The sequence below is a fragment of the Hippocampus bargibanti genome, linkage group LG07 (genome assembly GCF_051943395.1).
Source record: "Hippocampus bargibanti isolate YZ-2025 linkage group LG07, ASM5194339v1, whole genome shotgun sequence".
Lineage (NCBI taxonomy): Eukaryota > Metazoa > Chordata > Actinopteri > Syngnathiformes > Syngnathidae > Hippocampus > Hippocampus bargibanti.
The window spans coordinates 23,738,925-23,762,293 of NC_142740.1; the positions used below are offsets into that span (position 1 = coordinate 23,738,925).

The following is a 23,369-nucleotide window of genomic DNA, read 5'->3' on the forward strand; positions in this document are numbered from 1 at the left end:
GACTTCATTAAAGCTGCAACTATGAGGTCTTGGATCGTTTGTCATTGCAACTGCGGCCTAGACTTTACACGAATGTCATCGAAAGAACCAGACAGACCGTGATGTAACACATTTTCCGGCAAATATTACTCTTCAAAATACTTCTGTAGAAATATTTTTGGTGATTGGATATTTCTAAAAATGTGGCCCATTACAGGCGCAAAAAAGACAAGAGCCCCGGGGCCGTCCAGCATTGACACCCAAATGGCGCCAGCATTCCTCTCAATGAAAATCATTGTTCATACACACGTATTACAGAAAAGGTACAGCTACCAAGTGTTATGTCTCTTGAGGCTTGGAGGCAGGACTCAAGTGACGAGGGAAAGCGGGGAGTTCGGGTCCAAAGTACACGGCGAGACAGATACTCGTGAACCAAGAAAAGTCTTTACTGAGACACATGTGCAAAAACAATACCAATGGCGATGAGTGAGGACAAAAGAATAATGCAGACCTGACGGAAGGGAAGTCGCGAGGGTAGCTTTCTGAATACTCAGACGAAGACGGTCTAGTTCGATCGGCAATTATAGTCAGAAGGCACAATCAAGGGAATGACAAACAGCTGTGGGAACCCAGGTGCGTGATGATGGGAGGGGCCGTCTCCAGGGACCAGCAGAGGAGGTGACAGGAGGGGCGGGGCGTGCCCAGGACGGCGACGAGATGTGACAGTGCCCCCCCCTCAACGGACGCCTCTTGGCGGCCCACCAGGTTTGGATGGGTGAGCCGCATGGAACGCCCGGATGAGAGACGGGTCGAGGATCCAGGCACGTGGGACCCACTGTCGTTCCTCCGGTCCATAGCCCTCCCAGTCGACCAGGTACTGCACTCCTCTGCCCATGCGCCTGGAGTCCAGTATCTCCCGCACAGTGTAGACCGGTCCGTCGGCCAACATCCGGGGGGGTGGGCGTGGGGGCTAAGGAGCTGGTTTCCACTGGCTTGAGGAGGGAAACGTGGAATACGGGGTGGATCCTCATGGTGGGTGGCAGCCGGAGCCTCACCGAGACCGGGCTGAGGATGGCCTCGATGGGGAAGGGACCCGTGAAGCGTGGGCCCAGCTTGGCTGAAGACCCTGCCAGCCGACGATCCCTCGTGGACAGCCACACTTCCTGCCCCGACCTGGTAGCTGGGTGCCTGTCGCCGATGACGGTCCGGCACCCGCTGGTTCCGGGATGCGGTGCGTGTCAGGGCGTCCCTGGTCTCCTTCCAGACTCGGTGGGCCGGTCTGAGGTGATGTTCAATAGACGGTACCTCCACCTGGCCCTCCCGGGTGGGAAACAAGGGCGGCTGATACCCACAGACGGACATGAATGGGGACCGACCTGTGGCTGCGGAGACCAGGGAGTTGTGGGCGTACTCCACCCAGGGTAGATGTAGGGCCCACGACGCCGGGTTGTGGAGGCACACACACCGGAGGGCCGCCTCCAAGTCCTGGTTCTTCCTCTCCGTCTGTCCGTTGGTCTGGGGATGGTATCCTGACGACAGGCTCGCCGACGCCCCTAGGAACCGACAGAAACGTTTCCATACCTTGGACACGAACTGCGGTCCCTGGTCCGACACGATGTTCGTCGGAATCCCGTGGAGACGGACGACGTGGTTAACCAGGAGTTGAGCCGTCTCGATGGCGGACGGCAACCTGGTTAACGGGACGAAGTAGGCCGACTTGGAGAATCGGTCCACTACGGTGAGGACGACCGTCTTGCCACGGGAGGGGGGGAGGCCTGTCACGAAGTCGACGGAGATGTGGGACCAGGGTCTGGACGGCACCGGTAGAGGCTGGAGGAGTCCTGCCGGGGGCTGGCGGGGGGCTTTCCCACGGGCGCAGGTCGGGCAGGCCTTCACGAAGAGGGTGATGGGAGGGGCCGTCTCCAGGGAGCAGCAGAGGAGGTGACAGGAGGGGCGGGGCGCGCCCAGGACGGCGACGAGATGTGACACCAAGCACAGATTCTTATCCTTTAACGAGTGTTGTGGCAAATAAAAGCTGTCTACATCAGGTCTACATGTCGAACAACAAACAACATGTGACAGAACAAAAGACAAAAACATCAAATAAGCAAGGCCGTTGAAGAGCACTTGCTGACGGTTGCCTCCTCGGGCGCAATCTTGAAAAAGTAGATGACACGCAAACCCATTGAAAGAAAAGGCATACTAATTCAGAAGTTCTCGCTTTCATTTTTTTGTTGTGATGTGTCATTAAGGTCAAGATTTCTTATATGGTGGTCTGGCCCTCCTGAGATGAAATGGTAGTGAATGCATTTTTCAGATTTGAAATACAAGTACCTGTACTGCAATTAGTCGTAATGACGGTAGCTCGGTACCGTAGTTAGGTAGGTCGGTCGGTTGATCGGTCGGTAGATTGGTCAGTAGATATGTCAGTAGATAGGTCGGTGGGTAGGTAAGTAGATTGGTTGGTAGGTAGTTAGGTAGATAAATAAGTACGGAAATAAGTAGATATTTATGTAGATAAGTAGATAAATTGGTAAATAGGTAGATAAAGTGATAAATAGCTAGATACATTGGTAGGTAGGTTGATAAATAGGTACTAGGTAGGTAAATAGGTAGATAAATTGGTAGATAGTAAGATAAATAGGTAGATATTGTTGGAGGAGAGTGGCATTCTTTACTCCATGTGTTTGTTAATATCGGAAGATGAGGATTTCGTTATCTAAATACAGGCTGGAATCGATCAACAGTACCTTCGAAGGGGTTGTTTGCAGAATATTCTGGACACCGATGATTTACTTGAAATACAGAATCCAGGCCCAATAATTCTACCATCACAAAGGTAAATAAAAGGACTTTATTTTACAGTACAGTTTATTTATTTAATTACAGACCTTATGGAATGTGACTCTCTTTCCAAACAGCAATTCCCTCTGACCTCCAACGCCATTCCGTCAAGCCATCAATGACCATCACAACTGTAAATAAAGTGACTTTATTATATAGTGCAGTGTATTGCCTTCATTAAAATACAATAGTAAATGTATTATACATAGAATAAGGTATGGTGTGTGTGGTTTTAAGGCTTATTTAGTTGAAAGTTATATTTTATGGAGACCTGGGAACGGATTATTCTCGATTTAATGGTTTCCTATGGGAAATTAATTTTTGAGATACACACTTTTCTCAAACAAACAGGTACAAAACCGAGAAGAAACATCTCCAGAAATGACATTGTAGATGCAACCGCTGAAATGTTGGCAGTTCAAACCATGTATTTGTTGGCTATGACAGGAAACTGCTGACAACCTCTGCACTGAACAGGGAAACCACATTGGTGGGTTGCTTCTGGTTTCCTGTAAGATCAGCTACAGTAAGTTCATTTCTGCATGTAAGTGAATTTACTCACACAAACATGAATAATCTCATAATCGTTTTTTTAACCGATTACGATACAATTCACATACATGATATTTTGAAGAATGTTACAATTCAGTTCACAGTCAGAGAAAGGAAAAATAGCAACTGACCATGTGGCATCGGCACATCTAAAACAGGAAAACCTGTCAAACGACTTGCTGCAGACATCCAAGGGCAAATAAAGACAAGAAATCCTCAAACAAATTAATCAACCTTGGGACTTCTTCCATACGAATGTAAAGGTAAAAAGGCTTTGTTGATATTTGATCCTTAAAGTGTATTTGAGTTTTGATTTAATTTTATTAAAAACAGGGAAAGTGTACTGATTTGACATTTTTATCAATGCTTTTTGGATTTTGCCTTCCAGAATTTTTGAAATGAGGCAATGCAGACATGAAAGATAACTGTGAAATTAAGTACAGTAAAGTCTCGTTATATCGATATCGGTTATATCGATAGTACTGCTTATTACGATGCTGTTTCTATGAACGCAAGGAGAAAATTTACATGCCGCAGGATCGGATATATCGATAGTCCGGTTATATCGATATTTTTTCCGATTCCCGAGAATATCGATAGACTTTACTGTACATACATTCAAGGGAAAAGAAGGCAGTGTGTGCTATTTATGAAGGAGCTTTTAAAATGTATTGAGGTCTTTGTGTATCCAGTCCCCTATCCACAAAATGTCCCCTTGTAGCTCTTTAGTGACTTGATTTCAACCTTACAACTATCCATGGATGTCAGCGAAGAAGAATTTACTCCTCTAATGATCAGAGACCGTGGAGGCAGCCAGAGATCCAGGTCAAGCACTGGTTTCAGTCTACAAGTACACCTGTACTTCTTCCCTCCCACTAAAGATGCAATGACAATACACATATCATCTGGCAAAGTCTCTGCTGAAAATGTTTGCATTCAAGCGGCAAAAACATGTGGTAAGAGTATAATATTTTCAGGTTGAAAGTTGTATATTCCCCTCTTATAGCCATGCTGCAGTGTATGAGGATGCATGTGCTTCATTTCTCAAGGAATCTTACCAGTTTACCAAAGTCTTTTTGGTTTGGCATCTGGCGATGTCTCATTCTGGTACCCTCCATCACACATGTTCAACACAGAAGAAAACACACAAGTCCACTTCAGAGTCAGGTTTGCATTCATTTCATTTATGTGCTTGTCCTTATCTGCCTATACAAACTGATTTTTGGAAGATGTTGTCCAAGGGCTCACTTCACAGTTGTGATTGCCCTGGCAGATTCACAACATACACCCCATGGAGGTCTGCATGCAAATGTGTTTTTAAATGTAGTTTGTGTCCTTGAACCTCATCCATGGACTCCAGAAAATCATTTTCTGTGTCCTCCATGTCAACAGCTGTCGCTTGTTATGCACCAAATTTAAAGGGAATGAGAGGATCCGGCTGGCTTTGCAGTTAGGGTTTTTTGTTTGGCTTCACACCCAAAATAGCATAAACCGCCGGCTATCAACTGTGCATGTGTGCAAAATTATAGAGGTCTTGATCTCAGAACCTCAATTGTGAGTCAACTCTGAACCACCAACTATTCAATGGTTTATTTTCTGATACTTTCTTCTACTTGTAAATATTAGTTGGCTTCTCTGGGATTTCAGAAAGGACATTTCTGAGTTAAGATGAACCAGAATGCCACCTATTTTCCACAAAATCTTACCATGCACTTAGGGCACTGTTAAAACACCAACATGCAATGTGATCGTGTGATACGATTAGACATGTGCAAGCCCCTCTCTAAATAAATGTATTTTTCACATATGTTTGACTGAGAAAGTTCAACTTCCAGCATAGTGCATCAAAAATACTGATTCAGGGTAGAGAAAAAAGCCAGTCGCAGCCATTTCGAATGCCGCTTGGTTGTGTGTGCATACTGTGCACCTCTCTGCTCAGCTCGTTTACATATATAATGACGGTATAATCACAGTGACATGATTTAATCACATTTCCATGTATAGTAACTCAGTTGAACTCTTTAGTTGTTTTTTTTCTGGCAATCTGTGGTAATTAGTGATTCTTGTGCAGGTTTTTCTTTGGAAATTGGTATGGACAGGGACCAAGAATGTCATACCGCTACAGTCTGACCAGAGACAGAATTTGTCCTGTGCTTGACTACTCTGTTATTGACTATCTCTTCGCCCAGGTAAAGGAAAGCATGTCAACAGCATGTTTGAGATACGTTATTTCATCTTTTCCTGAAAATGACAATGCTTGAGCTTAGTTCCAGTCCTAACTTAACCCCACAGTCTCATGTTTGTACATGCACTCATCATTTGTAATTTTCAGAAACTGTTTGCATTTTCCCTCAGGAGTGTGTGTACACGTTGTTTTTCCTTGTGTTGCGCCTTGATGAGTATCATCATGTGTGTGGGTTTATCTATTAGAACCATGCCCAGTAGCCATTAGTAAGTAGCTTAATGATTAAACCAACATGTTGAGGAGGCCCGTGGCTGACATCGCTGTGCACTATTAATGGCATACAAGTCGCACGACACCAGAGGTGCCCAAGATGTGTTTACCAAAGATCACATTTTCAAGCCACCAACCTACCACGATTAACCCATTACAAATACACACACATTCATACACACATGCACAGGCATTTATACACATTACACATTTCCATCGACACCTCTGGCAATTGATTTGGGACCAGTCCATGGGCTTAATGCTGGTAGAACATTATTGGTTGTTATTATATGAAATGTAGTGTTTCTAAACCCTCTATAAGGGTGCGTATACTGTATTGGGCATATAGTCAAGTGTTTAGCACGTCAAGTTCAGTGCAGAGGCACCGGGTTCACGTCCTGTGTGGAGTTTGCATGTTCTCTTCGTACAACTATTTTATACTTCACACAACTGAGCCACTCACACTCAAAATAGAGTCTCGAGCCTCTAATCCCACTCTACAGGACCAGACACCTGATGAGAGATACCTATGATACATCACCTTGCTGGGAAAGGTAGATTATTATTAGTAGACATGAAATAACTTAAAGTAAACCACAGAAATATGTCACTTCAAGGCAGCTCTCCAGACAAAAATGATTCAGTTCACGTGGCCACTGGCACCTAAATTTAAAAGTTCCACAAGGCTTTGGATCACCATGTGTGGAGTTCACATGTTCTCCCCAAGGTGACTTGGATTTTCTCCAGGTCCTCCGGTTTCCTCCCACATTCTAAAAACATGCATGACAGGCTGATTCAACACTCCAAATTGTCCCAAGGTGTCAGTATGAAGACAGCTGGGATAGGGTCTAGCATCCCCTCCGCAACCGTAGTTTTTATAAAGCTGTTCTGATATGAATGAATGAATGAATCAATCAATGAATCAATGAATCAATGAATCTTATGTACTGCAGGTACGAAGTGACTTCATCACAGGCGAAGCCGGAGTATCGCCCCCTTTGAGCGTTCAAGAAGAATGCCTTGGCCTGGCAGTGCTGGATTTGTGGAGAATCGCAAAGGAGCAGCACCTGAGCATAAGGGAGCTCTGCAAGGTCCTCAGGTATTTGCAGAATTTACACAGTTTATTTCCTTCATTTGAGGGTGTGGTCTTGCAACTGGATGACGAAGATTTGAACAAAATATATCACTGGTCAAAAACCTTACTGGTTTCATTCCAAGTAAGCAAAAATTCCATGTACTCTTTACCCGCAGCTACAAATCTTGCCTTCCTGTGTCACACCGCCATGATATCCAGAAACGCAATCGCCTGGATCGCTATCGAATCAGAAATAGTCTCAAGCGTTTCCTGAAGAAGCTTGGAAACAGCTCTGTGGATGAGTACAGCTTGAAACTGAAGTATTTGGTTGAAATGGCTAGTATCGTACCCGCCTTAGGAAGTGAAGTGTACCACATCGGCGCTGGTTCTTCCCAATCCAATGGAACGTTCACCCATGTGAAGGTTACTGGGGAAATTGGAATTCAATCGAGTGGAAGTCATTATCCCGATGGTTCTTTGGTGAGCTCAAGAGACGTTAGTTTTCTTGTCATGTGTCATGTCACTTTTGGGTTGAGTGAACGTTGTCGCATGTGGCTGCCGCTGCTCACCCGCAGAAAAAATATCCTGTGACTGTAAAGTGTCCTTGAGAATTTTGAAAGGCGCTTAAAAATGAAATGTATTATTATTATTATTATTATTATTATTATTATTATTATTATTATTATTATTATTATTATTATTTGCTCCGGATCTTGCCCAAAGTCAGATCGTCTACACTCAAGATAATTCACAAGCCCTTGAGCATAAGAGTTAGAAGAAATGTATTGAGCAGGTATGGAATAAAATCAGATGATTAACAAAAATAATCTATAATCCTCTGTAGGTGTGGCACACATTCTGTGATTTCCAGGACATCATTGCCATTTGTATGAATCGAGTATCTCACGAGCAAGAAAACAACCGGTTGGTGACCGTGTTTCGCCACGATGATAGATCCATGGTAAGTCCATGTTTCATGTAGAATGTGCCCAAACATGAAAACAAAACAAAAAAAGAAGCAATGGTAACGTTTCTATACATTTACCTTTGATGTATATCAAAGGAAATAAATTTCCAGAGCCTGAGAGACGCGCTCTCATTTGTGTCGCTTGTTGACGGCTACTACAGACTGACCACCGACTCCAGCAATTACTTTTGTCGTGACACTGTGCCTGAAAGTATTTTGGAGGGTATCAAAAACCATTTTCATGGCCCGATCACGTAAGTCATTTTGACAGATGACCAACTGTACCCCTCCCTACAACAATAATGAAGAATTTTTTTGATGTCTCCAATCAGGTCGGAGTTTGCAGTCAACAAGTTGAAAAGGTCCGGGTTAAAAGGTGGAAAATTCCTACTTCGGCAGAGTCCCAAAGATTTTGACAACTTTTTCCTGACTGTTTGTATTCAGGTAACTTGTGCTTCGGTGGCATACTTATGAACCAACTAACTTAACTACATGACTGTTGATTGTTTTGTGTTTATTCTTGTAAAGACTCCGCTTGGACTTGATTACAAAGATTGTCTCATCATTAAGAATAAGCAGTATCGTTTTCCTGGTGTCCAGAAGTCCTTTTCCACTTTGATCGAGCTCACCAGCTTTTACCAGCAACACAAACTTCTGCTGGATAACGTGCCTGCCAAGCTCGGCCATTGTTGTCCACCCCAACCCAAAGGTTGCCTCCTTCTGAACATAAATAATATGCTATGCTAAGGATATGAAGAACAGAAACGTTCACCTTTTCCATGTGATGTAACAATAGATATTTTCCCTGGTTCCTCTGTAGAACTCACAAATCTCATCATCGTACGAAACGGCATCTCTGTTGAAGCTGAAGGGTCCCAAACACCTGAGAGGAAAAAGTTTGGTCATATCCAGTTCCATATGATCAGATACGAAGATCTAAAATGGGTATCCTATTATAGAAGTTCATGGCTGCTAAACTGTCTTCCAGGAAAATAGCATGCTGGGATTATCGATTTTTTGATAACTTGACAACTAGACAACTCGATATCCAACATTTTGGAGATCTAAACAGTTTTCCTTACAGACGCCAGATTTTCAGGTTCTGTGTTTCTATACTCCAATCACTTGACTGTAGTTTCTTGATGCTATTCTTACTAGGGGGAAAGCCTTGGACAAGGATCCTTCACACGAGTTTTTAAAGGCACCAAAACTGCCATTCGTGATGGTGAGAAACATGTGACGGATGTTCTCCTGAAAGAACTTGATGGCGGTCACAAGAACTGCTGGGAAGTGAGTTTAACATGACCAAAATACACCAAAATACACCAAAAAAGACATAGTTGATTTCTTGATCCTGTTGCATCGTTCTTAAACATGTTCATTATTTCTGTTATTCAGTCATTTTTTGAAGCAGCCAGCGTAATGAGTCAAATCTCACACAAACATCTCGTCTTGGTTTATGGCATCAGTGTTCATGGAACAAAAAGTAAGTTGTAACCTAAATGCAGATTTACGTCAGTCGTTACATTTACTACATGCTATCACAAATATGTGACTTGTGCAAGCAAGATGTTTCAAAATGTCTTTAGAAAGGATTCACAATGTGTGGTTCTTGGTTCGCGTTGCCTTTTAGCTGAAAATATACACACAGAGTTTGGCTCTGAGAGCTTCACTGCACATGACTGAAGCTGTTGAGTCCTGTTGCTTTGGATGAGCATTTCTGACTTCTTTCAGCTGTTAAAACAAAGTTTCCTGCTTTTTGCAGACATAATGGTCCAAGAGTTGGTAAAGTATGGGGCCCTCGACCTTTACCTGAAGAGGGGACAGTCCATGTCAGTGAGCTGGAAACTTGATATTGTCAAACAGCTTGCATGGGCCCTCAACTTTCTGGTGATACGATTTTCAATGTGACACTTTTAAAAAGATGACAAATTTCATGAAAAACTCCGGCCCTACAGGAAGAAAAGAATATTGTCCACGGAAATATTTGTGCAAAAAATCTTCTACTGGCCAGAGAAGGTGACAGGTCTCAGGGCACTTCTCCTTTTATCAAGCTAAGTGACCCCGGTATCAGCATCACAATGATTGGCAGAAATGGTGAGATACTGTCATTAGCTCCTTGTTACGAAAAAGTAGAATTTTATGTCAAATGCAATCAATGGTATGAGACATCATTTTCGATACCCAAATTATGATTCAGGAAGTAATTTATTTTACATATGAACTACTCTTCTTATTTTTCAATAGTTGCCTACATGTTTGACCTTTTTTTATTGAGACATGCGGTACTATGTATGATCATTTTAGTTATCCTGGACAGAATTCCTTGGGTGGCTCCAGAGGTGTTGGAGGCTCCAGACAAGCTGACCTTGGAGTGTGACAAATGGAGCTTTGGTGCTACCGTGTGGGAGATCTTTAACAATGGCAATCCTCCGTTGCAAGACTGGGACCTTCAACAGGTACATACGGTACACTTCATGTCCAATATAAATGAACATTCCTCCTCCTCCTCCTACTACTACTACTACCACTATTACTATTGCTACTACTACTACCACCACTATTACTATTACTACTATTACCACTATTAATACTACTACTACTCGCACCACGATTACTATTACCACTACTACTACTACTACTATTACTACTACTACCACCGCTATGATAATGACAATAATAATACTAATAATACTACAAATAATAATAATAATAATAATAATAATAATAATAATAATAATAATAATAATGAGTTATAATGACAACAATAATCCTAATACTACAAATAATAATAATAATAATAATAATAATAATAATAATAATAATAATAATAATAATAATAATAAAATAATAATAATAATAAGAAGAAGAAGAAGAACTTATTGGAAGAAGAAGAAGAGGAACAGTGTGATTACATGGCGACCAATTCAGGGTGTCACTAGGTCCTTGAACAAAATCATCAGAGAGAATAAAAAGAATTGGAGGAATAATTAAAAGTATAAAAAAATGTGGTAGTACAGTAAAGTATGGTGGTACAGTGTTCAGCTGGCAAGCACGTCCACATCACAGTCTATAGGTGTGGGACTTAATTCCAGGCCCGGGCCTTCTTGGGTGGACTTTGCATGTTCAATTCTTGCTTCCAGATTGTTTAATTTTGACTTCTTGCACTCACCATTAAAACAAATTGTGAAAAAAAAATAAAAAAAGATGTATATTTTTTTTGGTTGAAATAACAATTGACATGTAATTTCTTATTTATTCATAGGCGAAATCAAAACCAAAAAAATGCTTTCTTAAAATTTTTTGCTTCCTCTAATCACGGACATCCATCCACTTGAGGAAACCCAAAGATGATTAAAGATCTGGCCACCCACAGCCATTCTTCTTAAGTCAGTAAACATTTGAAACACTGTCCCTTAGTGGTTGAAAGTAAAATCAACAAAATGTTGGTTTCAGCAGAAATGAAAGGATAAAATAAACGTGAATGATCATCTCATATGCCAAACTAAATGCGGGACTCAATTAGTCTTAATTCAATCCTTCAACGCAATCTAAATTGATCTGTATCCAATCTTGTCCTCAAATGTCCCACTCACAAATTGTCTCATGTTGTGATGATCTGTGGGGAGTTCGTCCGAACTCCAGTCTCACTGAAAAGCATGAAAGAGTGGAGTGGTCGTCGAGGTTGTGTGCCCTGCTTACATGTGGGGTGCGAAGAGGAAGGGGATAGAAGAAAAAAAGACAAAACTTTCCAGCTAAAGAAAAAAAGAAACAATGTGAAGTTTACCACAAGTGACCCAGCTTTGGTCATAAATATTGAAATTTGCATGGAGTCAATCTTTGAAAACCAACAAATATTCATTCTGCCCAACCACAAATGAGTCTGAAGGAAAACCACATGGAACTCAAAGTTGTGTCTCTTCTACGCACAAACATTAATCTACAACCTCCCACCTTCAAGTCCCATCTCAAAACCCACGTCTTTAAAATTGCATTTTCTGTGTAGCTCTTTCTCTCTTGTTTCTATTTGTAATTGTATTTTATTTATTGCATTCTATTTGGGATTGTATTTTATTTATTGTAGTACCTATGCCGCGAGAGTGGCTGCCTTTTCAGCAGCTCCTGTATTTTGTTTTTCTACTTTCATTCCTTTCATAACTTTGCGGCTGTGAAATTTATATTTCTCCACTGCGAGACTCATAAAGGCAAATCCAATCCAATCCAACGTTTGTCTGTGACTGTAAAGTGTCCTTGAGAGCTTTGAAAGGCGCTTAAAATGTAATGTATTATTGGATTATTATTATTATTATTATTATTATTATTATTATTATTATTATTATTATTATTATTATTATACAAAACTCAAGCCAAATAATCGTACTTAGACATGAAACACAAAACACATTTGCAAGATTTCATAGTGTTAATATTTAAAAGTGAGGCTTTATATTTGAAGTGTGAAGTCTCCACAATGAAAGGTGGTCTCACCTCTCTGGTCCTGTTGCAACTGAAAAAAATGAGCCTATTTTGTCTTTATGGAAAATTACAGATAGTCGTAACTTTATTATTTATCTTTTTAATATGTTTTTTTAGTGTGTTTGGCATTAGGTATGCATGGTAAAGTAAGTATTGCAACGCCTCGGGGGAAAAATGACATTAGAATGAACATGTTTGACTATAAAATATGATATGAGTTTAGTGGAGGAGACTTGAGTAAATGTTTGAAACCACCATTATTTGTAGAAGCAGCAATTTTACGAGAGTATCCAGCAACTGCCGCCGTCTCAGTGGACAGAGCTAGCAGAGCTGATCAGCCAGTGTATGAACTACAAGGCGACCTTTAGACCTTCATGCCGCAGCCTCATCCGAGAACTCAACAGCCTCATCATGTCAGGTGTGTCGTATTTATTCTATTTTGGGTGTGGGCTCCTACACACATTCTGATGCCGTTGCTGAAACAAAACTCTTATAACCATAAACTGCCATGACTCAGGTTTTTTTTCTGTTTTGTTGACAGACTATGTTATACTTCATACAACTGAGCCGGTCACACTCAAATCAGAGTCTCATGCACCTAATCCCACTCTACAGGACCAGACATTGTTTGAGGAGAGACACCTACGATACATCTCCTTGCTGGGAACGGTATTAGTACACATGAAAAAAACTTAAGTAAACCACAGAAATGCTGTATATCAGTTTAAGGCAGATGAATCGGGTTCACTCTGACCGAAGTGGCCACTGGCCCCTCAATGTAAATTTTCAAGCATGTGTGGAGTTTGCATATTCTATGAGGGTTTTCTCCGGGTCCTTTGGTTTCCTCCCACTTCCTGCATCCTCTATGTGACATGTAGTAGTTCTAGATGAAATAGAAGATCAAAGCCTCCTTTTCAGCAGACGTCATGATGGAATGTGCACGTAATGTAGCATCCATTGACAAAAACAGATTGTTTCACATCTCCTGTACCACATAAATCCGCTTCAATTCCAAACCGCGACAGTTCCACATACGCTTCGGCGCTCTGCGCTGACGCTCCTAACTTCTCATCGCGGGCTCCTCAAGCCATGAATCCATCCAGCCGCAAAAGGTCCAACAGCACCGACCTTTCCGCTGAACAAATTGGGGCTGTGAAAATGCTGCCCATTACTCGCCAGAGCTATCCAGCGATGACAGTCAAATGGCACCGACCACCCTCCCAATCAAAACCAGTACTGGCATATTCGTGCTGCCGAGAAGATTTTAGGGTTTAGAAGTAGAATTAATAGATAAGGATTTGCAAAATTATGTTCCAAAATTACCAGGATGCTTTAGCATTGTGGGAAAATGCTTCATTTTCACAAATTTGTCATCAATATGAATAATTTACAAAGTGGGGAAATATTTATTAAAAATGTTAATCAGAACCATTTCAATATTTTTTGGTTCATTTTCAGCCCCCCCCAAATACTCATTTAGCAAATATGAATGCATTTTTTTAAAGAAAAGAAAATGTGATTGTATAAATATTTTGATGGGCTTAACTCGGCTTGTTTTTTAGTCCTAATAACTCAAGTGGTAAATCCGATGTCTTTCCCTGCCACAGGGAAATTTTGGAAGCGTCGAACTGTGTCGTTACGACCCACTGGGAGATGATACAGGCGAGATGGTTGCTGTGAAGAAACTTCAGCCCTATAAGCAATCAACCTTGGAGGACTTTCGTAAGGAGATCAAAACCCTCAGCATGATGAGCTGCGACTACATCGTCAAGTACAGAGGGGTCTGCTACAGCATGGGTAACCCAAATGTCGATCATGTTTTAGTTCGGTTTATTCTGAGCTCGCAAAATGTGACTGTTCCTGTTATTTGCTGGGCCATTAAATAAATCGCTGGATTGCGATGTATGTGTGTGTGTGTGTGTGTGTGTGTGTGTGTGTGTGTGTGTGTGTGTGTGTGTGTGTGTGTGTGTGTGTGTGCGTGCGTGTGTGTGTGTGTGTGTGTGTGCGTGCGTGTGTGTGTGTGCGTGTGTGCGTGTGTGTGTGTGTGTGTGTGTGTGTGTGCGTGTGTGTGTGTGCGCGTGTGTGTGTGTGTGTGCGTGTGCGTGTGTGTGTGTGTGTGTGTGTGTGTGTGTGTGTGTGTGTGTGTGCGCGCGCGTGCGTGTGTAGGTACGTATGTATGTACGTTCGCATGTACATATGTCTTTCTTTCTTTGTTTTGTTTGTTTATTTTTAGGTCGTCTCAACATGAGTTTGGTGATGGAGTATTTGCCACACGGAAGCCTTATTGTGTACACAGAAACCAACAGACACAACATGAATACCAGGCGCATGCTGCTCTTTGCTTCACAGATCTGTAAAGTAAGATATGAATATATTTATGTGATTATAATTTGAGGCCGATCATTGTATAAATTAAAAATCTCAACTGTCGGGCATTGATAAGCAAATGTGGTCCTCGCCTTCCATAAACTAAGGCTAAGCAATGAGAAAATAATTCCTGCTATTACCTCCAGAGGGTGTTGTGCCATAGCAGATGACTGGGGATGTTGCTAAATTTTGCAGAATTGATGCATGTTCTACTTCACGGGGGTCTTTTGTGTGCTGGAGCCTCTGCCAGATGTCTTCGGGCAGCAGACGGGGGACACCCTGAACTGGTTTCCAACCAATCGCAGGGCACACATAGACAAACAGTTATCCGTGCTTACACTCACACGTAGGGACAATTTGGAGTGTTCGTTCAATCAGCCTGCCATTCATGTTTTTGGAATACGGAAGGAAACCGGAGGACCCAGAGAAAACCCACACGGGCACAGGGAGATTATGCAAACTCCACACAGGAAAGCCATAACTGGAAATAAACATCTGCACCGTGAGGTCAGTGCGTTAACGGTTAACCACTCGACACTTAGTCGCTATCCCAGGACTAGTTAAGACCAGTGGTGGGGCGTCGAGGCCTGCAAGGCCTTGTCTGCTGTCCTATAAATATCTGAATCACAGACTAATGTGAAATATATTTTGTTCATGAATTCTTATTAATTCAATTTAAATTGTCTTTCAGCTTCCTTTCATTACTTTTCCCCTATTGCACAGGTTCCAGATGTGTGTTTTCATATTTAAGCATTCAACCAATCACATTTCAGACATCATTTGTTACCAGGGTCAGAAATCTACCTGGACGCATTCACAATCAGTTCTAGATGCCCTGGAGCATAAAAATCAATGTGGATGAAACTGTTGCTTTAACCAATCAGAGTTCGAGTTGGCAACCCAAGGCCTGCTGGAAGGCGCTGAAAACGTCAAAGGTTTCGCAAACTATGATTGGCTAGTCACTAGCCAATCATAGTATCACTAGCCGTAAGTTGATAAGAGCATACTGGCCGGAGATGGCACATTATATCTTTAGCGAACTGCTTCAGCAAATATATTGTTGTGTTGATTTAATAGCGGTTTTGTCAACCCACAATGGCTAGAGGAGGAGAAGAAATGGATTTAGTTGTAGAAATACTCTAAAATCTGATAGTTCGAATCTTCGTTACCACCATACAACGTGGCGCTTGCATGTTCTTGTGCTTGTGTGGATTTTTTGAAAATGTTTTTGAATTTGAAATTTGTCATAGGTGTGACTGTGGTTGTGAATGGTTATCTGTTTACACGTGCATGACGATTGACTGATGATCAGTCCGGGGTCTATCCAGACCTCTTGTCCAAACCACCTGCTATGCTCCATCTCACCTGCAGCACAGTGTGGCTGCCGTTGGTCACCCACAGAAAAAAACCTATCCTGTGACTGTAAAGTGACCTTGAGAGTTTTGAAAGGCGCTTATAAATGAAATGTATTATTATTATTATTATTATTATTATTATTATTATTATTAAAAAGCCATTTTCAAGGCCGACTTTTCAAGAATAGATGTACATCATTAAGGTTGAACAGCTCCGAAGCTAGCAAAAATAGCAACTAATTTTGCAATTTCAAGAGGGTGTCATAAATCCACTCGTTCACAGGAAAAATTCGAACAGTTTAATGACAGTATTTCTTAAGTTTCTTCAAGTTATTTTCTGGCCAACAACATCCTCTAGTGGACATGTAGTAAATCACACCACGCGCGGAACTGGAGTGATTCAGACATAGCACTACTGAAGGCCTAGGAGTGATATGCTATGGCCCGCCACTGGTTAAGACAAAATTAACAGCATGTCTGCTAGTTAGAGCCAAATTGTGACCCAATCGCTTCAAGACTTTACACATCGGTCCCACTACTTGATTATTCAATTAATTTTATTTTTCCTGTATTAAATACATCAAACTTCTTTCACTGAGGACCAATGCAACAGGAATGCCTACAGTTTGTGATAGTAAACCTCACCTTGCTTTAGTTTTTTTTATGCAGGATGTGTAGGCAGGATGGTGATAGATATGTCAGCTGTGTAAATAGTATGACATCCTGGCAGTGTGACGCAGTGTGATTATGATTCATTTGTTTACTATTAACAAATATGAGTAAATAATTTTTTGCTTAAAAAAGACGAATTGGTTCCACTGTGTTTTGCAGCATTTTTGGGCACGAACGTAAGCACGCGCAGTGAGTCTTTAAGTGGTAACCGAGCTAAATGTTGGGATTACATAATGGACCAAGGATTTTTTTTTCTTCTAGGGCATGGCATACCTGCAGACATTACGTTATGTGCACCGAGACCTAGCTGCCAGAAATATACTTGTGGCTAGTGAGTCACTCGTGAAAATTGCTGATTTTGGACTGACAAAGATAGTTCCATTGGACAAAGAGTATTACAGAGTCAAACAGCCAGGAGAGAGCCCCATTTTCTGGTAGGTCTCTTCATTTTGGGAAATATGAAGTGAGGATATGTTCCTTATTCATTGCTGAATACGGAAAATTTTTGCGTTTCACATTCAAAACTGAATATGAGATAAGAGCTTAACAGTAGCCAAAATGGAACTGTATAGTGCCACTTAGCAGTTTTTTTTGACGACGATGCTAGTGCAGCGTGTTCTACCAGAAACAAATTCCTTGTGTGTTCTACATACTTGGCAATAAAGATGATTCTGATTCTGATTCTGATTCTGACATAGAGTTTACTGCAATTTACTCACAGCGACATTTTTACCCTTAGAAGAAAGCACCTTTTGTTCAAATCCATCTTTTTTTCATGTGAGCAAAAGCATTGGAAAATATGAGTCAGACATGCTTTGTCACCCATGTACATACAAATTATCAATCATATTGGTGATACAAACAATAATTTGGCGCCTAATGTCTATGTTCAGTTCCAGATGTGAATTTTCACCTGTGAAGAGACTAAAAATAAAATGTGAGCCACGTCAAACAAAACTAATTTGGAGCATTCATTCACAGTAGTTGCAACATTGTCTCATTTAACATAATCTGTTGCAGTCTGCTTGCAGTTCCGTAAATCCGTACCTTACGTCTTTCGACCGTCAAAACGAGAAAATAAATCTCCTCTTTGCTGAAGTTGGGTTTTATCCCACTTTCCACTGTATGCGTAGACTTTGTATAAGGGTCAGGTATGCCACGTATCAAGGGATGGAATGAATACAAACAATAATTGGACATGGCTGGAGAGGCCCAACTGGTGCAGACAGCTCTGAACTTCCTAACGATTCATCAGGCTAGGAAATTGCCCCGCTCCTTGTATGGCGTGCAGTATTGCAGATCAAACCATGCCCAGCCACTTACCTTCAAAAATACAAGTTTGGGTGAATGCTTGGTGAAATTTTTCGTATGACTTGTTTCACATGCACGTGCACCCCTTCACCAAGTCTTATTTACGTACATTTGCAAATCACTTTCAAAATAAAGATCAAGAGTTATTTACGTTCACCTACAGCAGGGGTCGGGAACCTTTTTGACTAAGAGAGCCATAAAAGTAAAATATTTAGAAATGTTCTTCAGCGAGAGCACATACAAACGCTCGCGCGGACACTTTTCAACAAAATATCAGAATGTATTATTTAAAATAACTTTGTGATAGTACTCACCGTTAACATGGATGGTTTTCCGTTCCTCGTGTTTGATAAAAATCCAGGAAAACGATCAGAATGAAATTCAATTTGCCAGTCCACAGGCGAAGTTACTGCTAGCTAGCCTTCACACGGCTCATAAACTTCCACACTTGCTATCTGCAATCTACTTCTCGCAGAAGTTTGTTGATGCTAACGTTAACATGGGGCTTGTTAAAATGTCACTGACATTCGACTGTTTCATCGATGGTATTGTTTCGTTGCAAATTAGAATCAGAACATTTTCTCTCCTCTAATGCTCCGGTGCATTCACGCCGAAGTGCACTAGTTGGGCTCATTTAAAGGGGCGTTTACCTCTTTCAAAAAGACGGCCACTATCATCCAATCAAAATGGCGCTTTCGGCCATTCTAGGTCAGTGCCATCCATTCAAAATTGCGCTTTCGGCCAACTGCAGCCCCGACGGGAAATGAACGGCGAAAAAAACGACAATATGTATTTTGTTTTATCGGCGAGCCATATGCAATAATCAAAAGAGCCATATAGGTCCTACAGTATGACAAATCTGTTTCCATACTTTTGCTCAGAGTTACAAATCATTGTGTCTAAGAACCAGATACTTCAAATGATCATCTCATCCCTAGTATTTACAATTTGATGTCCGTATACAATAAAATAAAATCATTTGCCTCAATCTTACAATACTTTTAAGGAAAGTTGTACTTACAAAATGTCCCTAACATATTCTTCACCCTGTCTTCAAAAATGCCTTTTTTTCTGAGCTCAAAAGTTTTGTGACGTAGTTACATTTTTCGTATTTTTTTATTTATTTATTTATTTATTTATTTATTTATTTACTTATTTACTTGAACCAGTGTTCTGTATCTGTGTTCAATGCAGGTATGCGCCAGAATCCATCAATGAGTTAAGATTCTCTCAAAAGTCAGATGTGTGGAGTTTTGGAATTGTTCTTCATGAGCTCTTTTCTTACTGCGATATAAATTCCAGCCCCAAAAAGGTAGGACACAATCGTCATTGCTGGCCTAATTAATATCGAACCATGTATGATTTATTGATTTGTGCATGTATCAGCTATGTATGCAGGAAATAGGAGACAATGCCCACGGATTATCCATTTCAATGCATCTGCTCAATATCCTGAAGGACAACTGGAGGTTGCCTCCCCCTCCAAACTGCCCTCCCATGGTAACTGCTGCTACAAATTTAAATCGTTATGTAAAAAAAATCATTATCCTCATTCTGTCACAACACCTTATTTTTAGCCAGGAAAAAAATTCTAATAATCAACTACACAATTTGTACCTTGATTTTCCACCCACGTTTTGTTTTATATATGCAGGTACATTTATTTTGGAGGAGTTATAATTTTGCTCTTTGAGAAGGATTTAGATGAAAAAAAATTACAACTCCAAAATAAATGAATTAATAAACTGCGCAAAATTAGAAAGTTGCCCCTGAAATGAAATCACTGATTTGCAAAACTACTCCGCAGAAATATGTACTTCTTCAAACCTTAATTAATCATCATGAATCATATTTCATCATAAAAATCACAATGATGTGCTAACCGAGATCAGAGCATTCACTAAATATGCCCTATTTTTGTGCTTTGCCAAAGTCAACTTCGAAGTCTGATTTAACTGCGTGCGTGGGTGCAGTTTTCTCTTTGGATTTTTATGCACTATTTTGGAAGTGACCAAAGGAAACTTATTTCTGGCCAATGAAATGCCGCTCTACAATAATAGAGCTAATTTTCTCTGATGAACGTCATTTTCAATATTCATTAATGCACAAATCAATTCCATGCAATTGACCAAACTGTTTACTCGATAATCATTTGATGATTTCTAAGTAACGTATCCGCATACAGCGTCACTGAAAACTGTGTCACTTTCACACCAGGTGTACAATATGATGAGGCAGTGTTGGCTTTACCACTTTGAGGGGAGACCGTGTTTCTCCAGCCTTGAGGATCAAATTGAAATCATCATGCAAGAAGAGGCGGAGAGGCTGCCTGGGAGACCCAAAAATAGCATCACAACATGTTTGCAGCCGCTGGAACTCACGTTAAAATAATCTGCAGATGTGGTTTGCAGCAGGAACTAAAGAATGTTCTAATCTCCTTATCCTGACAAGGGTCACGGGGCATGGTAGAGCCTATGCCAGCTGTCTTTGGGCAGTACACGGGGTACCCCCTAACCAGCCAATTGGAGGCTCTAAACTTTGGAGTATCAAATACATTTTTTTGTCACAATCCATTTTATAGTTAGTTTCCCAAAGAGGGCCATTACGTTTGGGAAATCATACAAATGTTGATCCTTGTTATTTTATTGACATAAAGCTGGCAAAAAGTAAATTTCATTCTATGTTCTCGACATTCCAAAAACAGCATTTTTCTTGAGCCATTGACACGGCTTCATTAAATAATAATGGCAATTTGAATGCTTTAAATTGGCCAATGCTTGATTGGAAATCAGACGCATGTGCACCCCTGAAGAGCCACGCCCTCCAATACAGCCAGTGCGGAAAGAAAAAAAAACACACAGAACAAAGCCATGACTACAACATCTATTTATTAATCAGCAGACTTCAATAGATATACGTATACAGTACATCCAACTCTGCAGAACAAAAGCAATGGCGAAAGAAGTGCAATTGTGACTTCTGCCTGCAGAGTCCTTATCAGAGCAAACAGAAAAAAGGGAAAAATCTACCCAAAGGGTTCTGTTTCCATTGTAAATAGCAATGGAGAACTTTACGAACCACACCTTCTTCAGTCACAGTAGCTCACACAACCTTAAAACACTGAGACAATATTAAAACCAACATTTTACATCATTTAAAATAAATTTTAAATAACACATCGGTACCAGTACAGTACATATTTTCAAAATATACATAGATCCCAAATGTTCATTTAAATATAACATTGCAAAACCAAATGATGTATTGTCAGTTTATACGTGCTCTCATCCAAACATCATAGAACACAGCAGAACTGCAGCTTCTGATTTTTGGACCACACCCCATTGTAATATCAACCCATGTTTTTATTATCTGATCAGTCAAAATATTAAAACGTTGTTATTTTAGGAAACTTGTTTTCATAGTGTCATAGTCCTCTACTTGTCATGTGAAACAAGGAAATTGAGATTTGGTTTTCTTTGCTTTTTGTTGCACACATTTTTACAAAATCGTTGCAGTTTAACTGTATGGAAATGTAGAGAAGTTGTTGAATGCTTAATTTCACAGTTTCAGCTAGAAACAAAGAACAGCAAATAAGATTTGATGCAGGTATAAAATGTAAAGCAAACTAGAGCCCAACTTATTATTTTTTTACTATGAGAAGCAGTGAAGAAAGGCACTGAAACCCGTACCAGAAATACATGTCACAAAGCTGCACGAAATGAACAGCAATGAAGATCCATCTGAGGAGTTTGTTGGATCTTGTGCTTTTTTTTCTTTTTGATCACTTCTGACAAAATGATGGTGATCTTTTGGATTTGAAATAAAAAGTGAAAAAAATAGCCTATGTTGACAAGTCCATAGCAAACATCAACAGAATCAAATCATTAAAATACATTTTTTTATGAATGTCAACATTGAGAACAGTGAAACAACTAAGGTACAGTTTATGTGCTGTATGGACGTCCAAGTATGTTAACAACTTCCATTTGAGACAACACAAGCAACAAAGTGCTATATTGCCCAAAAACTGCAGCGTAAGTACAGGTGTATAAAAGATATAAAATATACAAAAATAGAAGAAAATTCGCACTATTTGCTACAAACTGAGACAAAGTAAGAGACGTGGTGGCTTTTCTTTCCACTCATTCACTGTCCTTAACTTTACATCCCTTCGATCACCACACATTGCTCAGCTGATTTCTTGCAATGAACTTTTGACCCTACCCACCAGACGCTTTGGAGTTTTTAATGCTCATTGTTAGCACTATGGAGCTTGCCTCCTCTCTTATTAGTTTGCTAAAAGTTTTCAAGGCGACAGTCAAACCCTTCCAGGAAATGTGCATAATACTTTGTCGAGCCATAAGCAATCCACATGGAAATGGCCATAATTGAACTGAACAAGAATGTCACGTTTTGCGAGGTGGTGATGGCGGGTTCGGATCCCAAAAAGCAGGCAGGAGGGAGCAGGGGGTTGTTTGACAAATTGTATTAAAATAAAGTCAGCAGGAACAAAATGTAAAACATCAAAATGATCTGAATGGAAAAAAATACAAAGTAGCAAAAGAAAACCAAGTGTAAAAGTCCGCCAAAAGGTCCACTCGCCAGGGAACGGTCGATGGAGAGGGCAACCGCTGCCTCTCCAGCATACGACGGGCGGCGGCCTGATGGGAGACTGTTGGGACTTCTGGAAGCAGCCCCTTGAAGGGGGGGGTACTGTCATGATCTGGTTGGCGACCAACGGGGGGCGCTGTTGGCCCCGCCTGCACCTGCACAGGTGCTGGTCGTCCCGATCAGATTGGCGACCAGCGGGTAGCGACGTCAGCCCTGCCGGCAGCCTCGCAGGTGCTGGTCGTTATAATCAATAACACTTAAAAGGACACCTGGCACGTTCATCCGGTGCCGATTCATTGTTTGTTTGCTGCTTGGTTGCAGCATGCATTGTGTACGTGTTTGTTTAACCTTGGCGGACTTTTACACTTGGTTTTCTTTTGCTACTTTGTATTTTTTCCATTCAGATCTTTTTGATGTTTTACATTTTGTTCCTGCTGACTTTATTTTAATACAATTTATCAAACAACAACCTGCTCTCTCCTGCCTGCTTTTTGGGATCCGAACCCGCCATCACCACCTCGCAAAACGTGACAGAATGAATCGGCCAACTATCGGATCCCGCAGGTACATCGGACCCGTCTCATTTCCACCCTGTGCCTGGCTATGCTACGTCCACGTTAGCTCAAGCCTCGTCGCGTTTGAATCGCGTCACTCGACGAGCCGCAACGTCCACGTAAACGCCCGGCCGAGACCTCCTTCCAG

At 41.1% G+C, this 23,369-nt stretch overlaps 1 protein-coding gene across 5 annotated transcripts; it reads left to right on the forward strand.

The window, feature by feature from the left end:
• Positions 1–3,295: 3,295 nt before the first annotated feature.
• jak3 (Janus kinase 3 (a protein tyrosine kinase, leukocyte)) lies at positions 3,296–22,155 on the forward strand. Of its 5 annotated transcripts, none has more exons than XM_089001137.1 (25): positions 3,296–3,367; positions 3,534–3,638; positions 4,068–4,331; positions 4,425–4,542; positions 5,447–5,564; positions 6,784–6,929; positions 7,082–7,385; positions 7,750–7,866; positions 7,969–8,126; positions 8,205–8,316; positions 8,401–8,581; positions 8,693–8,817; positions 9,031–9,162; positions 9,271–9,358; positions 9,638–9,762; positions 9,831–9,969; positions 10,180–10,331; positions 12,616–12,766; positions 12,890–13,017; positions 13,956–14,145; positions 14,582–14,706; positions 17,004–17,176; positions 19,248–19,365; positions 19,440–19,553; positions 20,271–22,155. In XM_089001137.1, the coding sequence occupies exons 3-25, from the start codon at positions 4,133–4,135 to the stop codon at positions 20,442–20,444; spliced, it is 3,387 nt and encodes a 1,128-aa protein (XP_088857263.1). In that variant the 5' UTR covers positions 3,296–3,367; positions 3,534–3,638; positions 4,068–4,132; the 3' UTR covers positions 20,445–22,155. The 5 variants fall into 5 exon arrangements, with proteins under 5 accessions (XP_088857263.1, XP_088857261.1, XP_088857265.1 ...); XM_089001135.1 differs by having other exon boundaries at positions 4,097–4,331; XM_089001139.1 differs by having other exon boundaries at positions 3,297–3,367; positions 4,174–4,331; positions 20,271–22,154.
• The last annotated feature ends 1,214 nt before the right edge of the window (positions 22,156–23,369 follow it).